The 11,149-nt window shown below is 55.4% G+C and overlaps 1 protein-coding gene across 2 annotated transcripts; it reads left to right on the top strand.

The window, feature by feature from the left end:
• The first annotated feature begins 241 nt into the window (after positions 1-241).
• On the top strand, positions 242-10,811 carry ASB10 (ankyrin repeat and SOCS box containing 10). 2 transcript variants are annotated; one of them, XM_027574274.1, is made up of 6 exons: positions 242-1,374; positions 2,176-2,443; positions 6,085-6,604; positions 9,755-9,868; positions 10,166-10,351; positions 10,485-10,811. In XM_027574274.1, exons 1-5 carry the CDS (start codon positions 1,104-1,106, stop codon positions 10,349-10,351), a joined length of 1,359 nt encoding a protein of 452 aa, XP_027430075.1. In that variant the 5' UTR covers positions 242-1,103; the 3' UTR covers positions 10,485-10,811. The 2 variants fall into 2 exon arrangements, with proteins under 2 accessions (XP_027430075.1, XP_035579152.1); XM_035723259.1 differs by lacking the exon at positions 242-1,374 and adding an exon at positions 1,586-2,008.
• Positions 10,812-11,149: the final 338 nt, after the last annotated feature.

Here is an 11,149-nt window from a genome sequence, read left to right as displayed (position 1 = left end):
GAGCTCAGGGAGCAAGGGACAGTCGTGCCACAGAGAGCTAGGAGCTCCAGAGTTCTCTCAGAAGAAGCAGTGTAAAGAGTGTGTGAATAAAAGTCAGGGTGTGTTCTGCAGGTCACGGAGGCCAACGGGAGCCGGACGAGACGCGACCGCTAGGGCTGGAGCGGGCCCAGGGCCCGTTGTGGGCTGCCCAGGGGCTGGGATTGAGGTTCTTTCTCCCTGTTTTCCTGTTTATCTCCCCAAAGGAAAGTAGTCTTGTTATCCTAATGTGCCTGAATGGGTAGAACCACTTCCTCCTTCTCACTCCCCAACTGAGACCCCTCCAACGTTGGTAGGTAGAGATGGGAGATGGGGGGTCAGCACCCAGGGTGGGCACTGGGAGTTTCTGTCGCTGTCTGTGGGCCGAGCCCTCTCTCCCCAAGGCAGAAGTCTGTCTTCTAGAGAACACCTGGAAGGAAAGCCTCACGGAGTGGGGCCTTCTCTGCCATTCGTCACTACTGTGGAGCCTTTCCTTGGGTTTGGGAGGGGGAAGGTGCAGGGCTAATCGGTGGCATTTGGGAGGGCAGGAAAAATCGCCCGGCACCCACATGCCCTCCGTCTGGGATCAGAGCCCAGGCCGCTGGAGGCCGGCTCGGTGAAGCACATGATAGATGACAAAGACGATGAAATGGCGGCTTGAGAGCCCCCACTCCCCACCCCCACCCCCATTCTAGTCCCGGATCTGCCACAAGTTGTCACACCTTGGGCAAATCACTTCCCACACCCAGGCTCATGTTCCTTTACCTGTGAAATTGCAGGTTGTCTACCACGATCTGGGCGATCCCTTTCAACCCTGAGGGCCGTCAACTCCAGGGTGAACTCAGGGTTGGAGGGCTCGAGCCTCACTCTGTCCCCCCGCTCCTCCCTAATGCCCGCTCCAGCCTGAGGCCGCCTTCCCTGGGACAGACAGCTAGGGCAGCCGGGGCTATTTAGGGCATGGCCTGCGTGCACTCCCCTGCCCCTCCCACACTAGGCCTCTGCCTGGGCCCGGTGCCTGCCTGACCAGTCGGTCAGCGGCATCTCCCCGAGTCCTGCTTCTTCGGCTCTCTCTCTCCCAGAGATGGGCTATGCCTGGGAGAAGGAGCTCCCCTCCCCGCTGGGGACGCCGTCTGGGGTGCCTTCCTTCGGCCCCAGCCTGCCGGGTCTGGGGGTCGCAGGCCTGCCCAGCCTGGGAGCCAACTCGGCCGTCGCCACTACTGTGCCGTGACATGGCCTTGCAGAATGCCCTGTACACCGGAGACCTGGCGAGGTTACAGGAGCTGTTTCCCCCACATAGCACAGCCGACCTGCTGCTGGAGTCCCGGGCCGCCGAGCCTCGCTGGAGCAGCCACCAGAGGGGTGAGGGACTGTGGGGGGTGGAGGGCTAAGGGCCAGGGGCCTGGGCTGACCCTATCAGATACAGAGTTACCAAGTGCTTGAGGAAGAGGAGAAGCCCCTGGCTACTTCTCCCCACCCAGAGGCTTGCCTAAGCCTTGGCCCGGGAGTGAAGTCATGCGGAGCCCAGAATAGCTTCTGCTGAACTGCGTGGCCGGGTCAGGCTCAGCTCAGGGACACAGAGACCCTCTCCCGCCCTCTGTCCCTGTTTCTCTCCTCTTCTTCCTCTCTCTGCCTCTGACCCCTCCTTCCCCCACTCCTCTTCCCACATGCTCCTACTCTGTCCTCATGAGCTGGTCCCCAGAAGAGTGCAGGGGGCAGGGAGAACCCCCCAGTGACAGACATGCGCTCTGTGCCAGGCTGGTGGAGAAGCCCAACAGAGGGTCTGCCGAACACCCAGAGTCTGGCCCGGGACCCATCGTCACCCGGACGGCCTCGGGACCTGCCCTGGCCTTCTGGCAGGCAGTGCTGGCCGGGGATGTGGGCTCTGTCTCCCACATCCTCGCCGACTCCAGCACTGGCCTGGCTCCGGATTCCATCTTTGATACCAGCGACCCAGAGCGATGGAGGGATTTCCGCTTCAACATCCGCGCTCTGAGTACGGGCCAGGGGCATGGGGTGGGGGGGTGGTGATCTGAGAGGGAGAGGGGAGGCTGGGGACGGAGCTCTGAGCTCCCTCTTCCCAGCCTCTGCCCATCTCCCCTGTTGCCTGGCCGCTCTTTGCCTCCCTCCAGGGTCTGAGGCCCATGTCCCCTCTCTCCCTAGGAATCTGGTCTCTGACGTACAAAGAGGAGCTGACCACCCCTCTGCACGTGGCCGCCAGCCGGGGCCACACGGAAGTTCTGCAGCTGCTGCTGAGGCGGCGGGCAAGGCCTGACAGCGCCCCAGGGGGCCGCACCGCCCTGCACGAAGCCTGTGCTGCGGGCCACGCTGCCTGTGTCCACATGCTGCTGGTGGCAGGAGCCGACCCCAACATCCCTGACCAGGATGGAAAACTCCCCTTGCACCTCTGCCAGGGGGCCGGCACCCTTGAGTGAGTGACCCCTCAGTCCAGCCCCCATTCTACTCTTGGGTGGGGGGTCAGAGCCATGACCTCAGGGAGGATGAGCGAGCATGTCAGGGGCTGGCAGGCTTGCTGAGCTTGCCTCAGGTGGGGAGTCAGGATGTGATTACTCCCCAAACCCTCCTACCACTGGCCCTGAACTTGGGAATGGCCTGTACTTGGGACAGTTTCTGCTTCCCCAGGGGTGTAAAAGGACTGTGGCAGGGACCCAGTTGCAGAGCCTGTGTTGGGGAGTTGTCTGGATCCATTATGGTGAGGTAGTATACTGTAAAGTGTTAATTTTTCTGAGCCTACCCTGTATTCCAGGCCCTGTGCTAGGTACAACAGTGACTGAGGCATAATCCTGCTTTCAGGGAGCTGACAGTCCAGGAGTGATCCAGGTAGTCTGGAAAGGAGGGCAGACCCCAGTTAGGGCATGCACTGATCCCTGTGGGCAGGTCTGGCGTTTCCCTATTGGTGGGTACCCTCAGGTAAATGGGCCTAGGGATGGAGCTCAACTAACTAAACTCACAAACTGATAGATATACCCATGTTTCAATATATTATTTAGTGTAGGGAAAATTCCTTTACTATGCCCAAATAATTATGCCATATGTGTAAGGAGATTTGGGGGATGAGTCCTCACTCAATTTTTAAAAGAAGATTTTATTTATTTATTCGACAGAGAGAGAGAGAGAGAGAGAGCACAAGCAGGGGGAGCGGCGGGAGAGGGAGAAGCAGGCTCTCCGCTGAGCAGGGAGCCCCATGCAGGGCTCGATCCTAGGACCTTGGGATCATGACCTGAACCGAAGGCAGACGCTTAGCCAACCAGGCACCCCCTCACTCAATTTCTTGATGAGCGTGGAATCCTGGCAAAGGGACCCTTGGCAAATCTATGAACTAACTGTACATGCAGTAGAGGCCCTCTCTCTACGGACTGCACACCTGACAAATTTCACATCTTGCTCTGGAATGGTGCCAGATTTTTATCCCTTTCATCATGAGCTGGTTAACCTCCTGTTAACCTCAGCATCCTTCAGCAGACTCCATTGACTTATTATGGTCAAAGATGTATTCTATCCCGGTGTGTCCCAATAGAAAAACAATGTGAGCCACGTATGTAATTTAAAATTTTTTAGTGGCCTTATCAAAAAAATGAACAATAATGGGGCATCTGGCTAGCTCAGTCAGTAGAGCATGGGACTCTTGCTCTCAGGGTTGTGAGTTCAAGCCCCATAGTGGGTGTAGAGGTGACTTAAATGTAAAATCTTAAAAAAAAATAGAAAAAGATGAAATTAATTTTTTTAATTCTGGTAAGATACATATAACATAAAATGTACCATCTTGACCGTTTCTAAAGGCACAGTTCAGTGGCACTAAGCAGGTTTACATTGTCAGGTAACCATCACCACCATCCTTCTCATGAACATTTTTAATCTTAACAAAACAAATTCTGGGGCACCTGGGTAGTTCAGTTGGTTAAGCGTCTGCCTTCGGCCCAGGTCATGATCCCGGGGTCCTGGGATCGAGTTCTGTGTCGGGCTCCCTGCTCTGCAGGGAGCCTGCTTCTCCCTCTCCCTCTGCTGCTCCCCCTGCTTGTGCTCTCTCTATCAAATGAATAAATAAAATCTTTTTTTAAGATTGATTTATTTATTTGTTTGTTTGTTTATTTATTTATTTATTTGACAGAGAGACAGAGAGACAGAGAGCACAAGTAGGCAGAGCGGCAGGCAGAGGGAAGGGGAGAAGCCGGCTCTCTGCTGAGCAGGAAGCCGGTCGTGGGGCTCGATCCCAGGACCCTGGGACCGTGACCTGAGCCGAAGGCAGACGCTCAACCACTGAGCCACCCAGGCGCCCCATAAATAAAATCTTTTTAAAAAAATCTTAAAAAAAAAAAACCCTGAAATTCTGTCCTCGCTGAACAAAAGCTTCTCATTCCTCTCTCCCTCCAGCCTGTGACAGCCACCATTCTTCTGGTTTCTAGAATTTGACTATTCTAGGTACCCCATACGAGTGGAATTACAGGGCATTTGTCCTTTTGTGATGGCTTCTTTCACTCCACACGATGTCCTCAGGGTTCATCCATGTTGCAGCCGGTGTCAGGATGTCCTCCCTTTTCCAGGCTAAATAAGATCCCATTGTCTGTAGATGCTACATTTTATCCACTCATCAGCTGATGAACACTTAGATTGCTTTCTTTCACATTTTGGCTGTTGTGAATAGTGCTGCGGTGAACATGGGTGTACAAATATCTCTGAAACGGGTGAAATTAATTTTAATAATATCTTTCATTTAACCCAGTATATCCAAAACATTGCCACTTCAACATGTAATCAACATAAAGAACTAATGAGATATTTTACGTTCCCTTTTTTGTACCAAGTCTTCAAAATTGGTGTGTATTTTACACTCACGGCATGTCTCAGTTAGGCATGGTCATAATCCAAGGGCTCAATAGCCGTGTGTGGCTCGTGGCCCCTGTATCAGACAACACAGCTCTATACAATCCCGCATTTTTAGTTCTGGACATGTTCTAGCCCAGCCTCATGGAGACCACACCCAGCTAGAATCATTCTTTCCTTTCCCACGTAAACAGAAGTATTTTTTAAAATTATTATGGATAGGGGCATCTGGGTGGCTTAGTCGTTAAGCGTCTGCCTTCGGCTCAGGTCTTGACCTCAGGGTCCTGGGATCGAGCCCTGCATCGGGCTCCCTGCTCAGAGGGAAGCCTGCTTCTCCCTCTGCCACTCCCCCTGCTTGTGTTCCTGCTCTCGCTATCTCTCTCTCTGTCAAATAAATAAATAAAATCTTTAAAAAAATTATTATGGATAATTTTAAACATGTAGAAAGGTGGGCAAGATAATACAATGGGCCCCCAAGATCCATCACCACCCACTCTCCCTGCCAAGAGCTGTTGTCATGGTCTTTCCAGGCACTGTGCTGCTCACAACTTCATTAGGTCCAGGTATTAGCAAGTATCCCCATTCTCCCGACGCGGACACTAGCTCCAAGAGGCTAAGTTCCGTTCGCTTTGAATTTCCATGTTCATGTTCTTACAGGCACACACGACCTTCTGTGAGGGCCGTCTTGGAGCAAATCTGGCTGGCCAGTTTTGGTTTTGTTGCTCTTTCTCCCATGCCCCCAGTTCCATCCCATACCCACAGCCAGGCCCCACGTCCCGCTTCCTCTACCAGCCCCAGCGTGCACAGCCTTCCACTGCCCTGCTGCCCCCTGGGCCCGAATGCCAGCCCCCCTCCTTCCTAGCTGCATGAATGTGGGCCGGGTCCTCACACCCTCGGGGCTCAGTTTCCTCCTTGGGACCTATGATGGAACTAGTCAGTTCGTGTAGAGCCCTCAGAAGGGCTCCTGTTCTCACTGCATGAGGGCTGCATGTGACTTTCGCCCCCATGAAGACTTTAGGGCACCACTCCTGCAGGGAGCACGCGGGCTTGGAGAGAAGGCTTTGCTGGCCCTGCAGCACATGGCTGGGGTGACTAGTGACCGGCAGGAGGGAAGGGGAGGGGCAGACAGAAGCAGGAGTAGCCCAAGAACTCCCCCCAGGTTTGCTCTGCTCAGACTAGTAGGAGTGGAGGGCCCTATTTTCCTCCCCACCACCGTCTCGCCCTTCCCAGGTGTGCGGAACTGCTCCTGAGGTTTGGGGCGAAAGTGGATGGTCGGTCTGAGGAGGAGGAGGAGACCCCTTTGCATGTAGCCGCGCGGCTGGGCCATGTGGAGCTGGCAGACCTGCTTCTGAGACGGGGGGCATGCCCTAATGCCCGTAATGCCGAAGGCTGGACCCCACTGCTGGCTGCCTGTGACGTCCGCTGCACGTCCCCGGTCGACGCTGAGGCCACCACCGCCCGCTGCCTCCAGCTCTGCTGTCTGTTGCTCTCAGCCGGAGCTGATGCTGATGCTGCTGACCAGGACAAGCGACGGCCCCTGCACCTGGCCTGTCGCCGCGGCCACGCGGCCATCGTGGAGCTGCTCCTATCCCACGGCGTTAGCGCCAACGCCATGGACTATGGTGGACACACGGCCCTGCACTGTGCTCTGCAGGGCCCAGCTGCGGCCCTGGCCCAGAGCCCAGAGCACATGGTGCGAGCTTTGCTCAACCATGGTGCTGTCCGTGTCTGGCCTGGGGCCCTCCCCAAGGTATGGGGCTGGGGCCAGAGGGAGGGCCGTGAGGGTGAGGGGAGGGGAGATGCAGACCTGCTCCCACTCACTCTGGATGCAGCCTCAGACACTTGAGCACATGAGTAAGTTCTTCTTTCATCAAGTAAGCAAAGCCTAAAGGGGGCAAAGGCAAGGACGTAGACCAACAGGAGGGGTGTGTGTGTAGGTATGTGTGCATGCACAAGTGTATGCGTGTGTGATGAAGGTGGGCTGAGGGCAGGAGGTCAGATTATCATGCATCTGAAAAGACAGGAGCCAGGACTGAAGTGGGCATCAGGGAGTTGTTTCTTCATCAGGGGAGTGAGCTGATGAGAGGAACATGCAGGAAGCTCAGCCTGGCAGTGGGATCCATTCAGTGAGACACTCTGCACAGGACAGGCTCCCCCAAGGCAGAGCGATGAGCCTGGGTCATGAGGTTCAAAGCTTCCTGACCTTTTGCAGACAGACATAGTCCTTGTTTCTGAGAGCTTAGCATCACCCAGACCAGCAGCTGCTATCCTGGCACCAGAGAAAAAGCCTTTCACTGTCAATTTCCTGGCTGTATCTCATTTTATTAACATAAAATATTCCCAAAGTGGGTTCAACTTGAAGACCTGTGCTCCTAGATGCCCTGACAGGGGGCCCTGTCCCATACTGCGTCATATCTGGAGGGGGCCATATAATGTCACAAGGGTCTGGGACTGGGATGGGGACCCCTGTTCTCTGAGGAGCTGGGTCAGAACGGATACAGGGTAGCAGGCTGTGGGCAGATCCTTCTGCGTCATCTCGGGGCCTGAACTGTCCAGCCCTGCCCGGTCCTGGACACTCCTCTCCTGTCCCTGCCTTTCGCCTTCACTCACAAACCTAGAAGCATCTGTCTAGATTCCTAAGCAAGACCAAATAATTAAACAGCCTGAGAGTTCGGCAGATTGGTCTCCCCTTTGGGAAAATACAAGAAAATCAACAATTAACACTAATTAATCTCCTATTAACACCAGATAATTAGGAGACGAGCAATTCCCTGTAATCTGACGGTGGCTTTGACAGCTAATGATTTCCCCTTCGGGGAGGAGGTGGGAGGAGGAGGCAGAGCAGCAGCAGGATTTCCCAGGACCCCACTGCCCGCCCCCGCCCCCAGCCCCGATCTGCCCTGCCTTAGGGACCAAGGGGGCCGGCACAGCCAAGTGCCCCATTCCTCCCCTTCGATTGGGTGCCGCGTCCCAGGTGATGGAAAAGTTCAGGAGGGAGCCTGCCTCCATCTCCTGCAATCCACAGCTGCCCCACGCTTGCCTGAGGTGCCTGTCTCCCTGCAAGGAGCCATCTGTGATCACTGCCGGGCTCAGCCAGCTCTCCAGGAGCCACTGGGCACTCAGGAAACCTGAAGCCAGGGTCTGGTCTGATGCTTGTTCCTGTGACTGTAGGCAAGTCACTGGAACACTCTGAACGCATGTTCCTTGCATGAATTATAGCCTCTAGCGAACAGTGATAAAAAGCTGTAGGAGCCTCGTGGGTAACATTTGGAGGGAGCACAGCCCTGACCACCACCAGACACTATTCTATGGTGTGGTACCTGCGGCACGGGCGCCTTCAGTTCTCCCAGCAAACTCGGAAGTAAGTGACAACCAAGAGCGCAGGCTCTGGAGCCTGGCACACTAGCCATGCGACCCTTGGCAAGTTGCTTAATCTCTCTGGGCCTCAGTTCTCTCGTGTGTAACACAGGGACATAAGAGTGTGCCTACTTCATAGGGTTAGGATGAGAACTGAGCTCATACACATAGAGCCCTTTCAACAGGGCCTGACCTACAGTTAGTGCTCAACACCTGTTAGCTCGTGTTCTTCTAAGTTAAATAATGTGTGGGAAAGCTGCTGGGCATTATGCCAACGTGGGGAGAGAGAGGTGCTGGTTCAAGAGCCGCAGGAGGCTTCCTGGAGCAGAGGGGACTTGGGATGGGCAGGCCTTGGAGATGGAGGAGGAGGAAAGTATAGGTATTCCAGGCAGAGGACAGAGGCAGGAATCAACGTGGGCTGGGAGGCACAGAGAGACCCCTGAACAGCAGATAGACGTGACCAGGCTGTTCTTTCCTAGATCTAAGGAGGAGGAAATCAGAGACCCGCTCTGGGCAGACGGGATGGGGCAGCCCCAGTGAGCACTGCTGAGCTGCACTGCAAGAAGCAGAGGGGGCTCCGGGTGTGTGAGATGCTTTCCCCAGGGGCCCTGCTCCCCCGGCCCAGCAGCACCCAGCCCATGCAGCACTCCAAGCCTGCCAGGCGGTGGGGCTCCTTGTAGGCAGGGGGTTTTAAAGCCCCCAATGCTGCATGCAAGTTTATGTGGAGAGAGGGGTGCCATGTATAGGAATGCTGCCAGAAAGACAGTACTTAGCCATTCTCAGATTTTATAAAGGGTCTGTGGCCACTGCCTATAGCTTGAGACACAGCCAGAGGTGGAGCGGATGAAGCACACATCTGCTTCTAGCTAGGACTTGCAGACTCGGGTGAGTATGATGGCATCTGTGTGTGTCCAGGCCGGCTGAGGCTGTCTTTCTTTCCACGTGGACAGTCCCTGGCACGGGCTGCTCCCGCAGCATAGCTCAGCCTCCCCTGCAGTGGGTCACCTCCTCAGAGAGGCTTTTCTTGACCACCCATCTAGGACAGCACCCTCCCAACACATTCAGTCCCCAAGCCTACTTATTTTTCATTGTAATGGCTTATCTGTGGTGGTTTATGTGTTTATATTATTTTCTCCCACTGAAATAGACCTTCCCAGCTGAAAGGACCTGTCTGTCATCCTCATTGCTGGGTCCCCAGGGCTCAGCCCGTAGTGGTCCTCAGTAAATATTTACTAAATGAAGACATGAAAGAATGAATCTGGCTCCAACTTGATCCCACCAGGTCTCTGCTGGCCTCTTCCCTTCTCTCTGAATCCTCTCCCTGATGACCTCATTTTAACTTCATCGCAACTGCAAAGATCCTATTTCTAAAGAGGTCATATTTATATGTCCTGGGGATTAGGACTTCAACATATTTTTGGGGGGACACAATTCAACCCACAGCAGCTGTTCTATCACTGTCTCGTCACCCTGTGCAGGCTGGCTCGGGGACCTGCAGCGTGGGGGAACCCTGGAAGCGCTGATGCATCTCTGCCTCCTCCAGGTGCTGGAGCGCTGGTGTGAGTCTCCGAGAACCATTGAGGTCCTGATGAACACCTACAGTATCATGCAGCTTCCCGAGGAGGCCATGGCCCTGGTGCCTCTTGAAATACTGCAGGTCAGATTCCAGGACCCTGAACACACACTCACTCAGCCTGGCCCCAAAGGACTCCACTCCCTACAGGGAAGCTCTGTTGGTTCCCCTACCCTGCCCCAGAGAAACAACCCAGAGACCCGTTCATGTCCCAGAAGAAGAAAACACAGAGTGAACACCCAAAACACTACTTCTAGAGGCTCCTGTAGACACCTGCTGGCCACCAGCCTCCCCTCCCCCCTCCCCCCCCCCGCCCGCTTTGGGAGGAAAGGGTGCCATTTGTCCAAGGCTGCCTCGCTGAGCCCCTCATTCTATCCCCAGAAGCACCACCGTTTCTATTCCTCCCTTTTCGCCTTGGTGAGGCAGCCCAGATCGCTGCAGCACCTGAGCCGCTGTGCGCTCCGTGCTCACCTGGCCGCCTGCCTGCCCCATGCCCTGCCCCGCCTTCCCCTGCCATCCCGCCTGCTCCGCTACCTGCAGCTGGACTTTGAGGACGTGCTCTACTAGGTGAGTGCCGGGTTCTGTGGGCATTTAGAGGGATGGGTAGGAGGCAAGAGAAGAGTTGGGGGCAGGGCCTTGGCCAGAACCAGCCTGCCTCCTGGACCTTGGGACCTCTCTGAATCCACACCTCTCTTTCCAGATGTCTGTCCACTGCCTTTTGAGAGACCTGAAAGCAGATGCCCCGGGGGCTCCGGTCTGCGGCTCTCAGCAGCCCCCAGCCCAGGACTGAGTTGAACTGATTCGGGCCGAGGTGGCTCTGTCAGCAGGAGGTCCAGCTCCTCAGGCAGATGTGGATGCTGCCATCCCTGCCGGGGAGAGAGAAACAGACCATGCAGCCAGGTGATGTCTAACAGAGAGACAACTGGCACTTGTGGCAAGTGAGGAACTCCTCTTGGTGGTCTCCTCAGGCACCCCTCCAGCCCATCCGATCCCTGTATGAGCATTAAAAATCTGCAGGCCTGTGTTGTTTGGTGCTGTCTGCAGCAGGCCTTCCTCTGAGCTGCTCACTCAGGGGACTCAGGATGGGCAGACTTATGGACCCCCTCACCCCCATCTGCCCCATGGCGCCAATGGTGTCATCTTCCCCCTTTGGCATCTACCAGCTGTTGAGCCGCCCCAGGCAGACTTGCCCTGCCGGCTCATGATGTGGCACAAGGGCCACCAGGTGAGGTAATGTCAGGACAACCACCCAGAGGATGGGTGAGCAAACAGGCTTGGGTAGAGAAGAGCTGCTGCAGGAATGAGGCAGGGCAGATGGTGGGACAGGATGGGAAAGGCAGCCTTGGGGTAGGGAGGTGAGGTGAA

This window comes from Zalophus californianus, chromosome 12 (genome assembly GCF_009762305.2).
Source record: "Zalophus californianus isolate mZalCal1 chromosome 12, mZalCal1.pri.v2, whole genome shotgun sequence".
NCBI classification, from domain to species: Eukaryota; Metazoa; Chordata; class Mammalia; order Carnivora; family Otariidae; genus Zalophus; species Zalophus californianus.
Note: the sequence above shows the minus strand (reverse complement) of the source record. Positions and strands in the feature narration are given on the sequence as shown.

What these genes read in the sequence shown, in the direction of transcription:
- ASB10 (XM_035723259.1), top strand. Translation starts at nt 1,699, where the DNA reads ATGAGCTGGTCCCCAGAAGAGTGCAGGGGGCAGGGAGAACCCCCCAGT. An exon ending in CAGGGGGCCGGCACCCTTGA is followed by an intron (nt 2,444 to 6,084) that starts GTGAGTGACCCC and finishes CGCCCTTCCCAG; the next exon opens with GTGTGCGGAACTGCTCCTGA. An exon ending in GGCCTGGGGCCCTCCCCAAG is followed by an intron (nt 6,605 to 9,754) that starts GTATGGGGCTGG and finishes TGCCTCCTCCAG; the next exon opens with GTGCTGGAGCGCTGGTGTGA.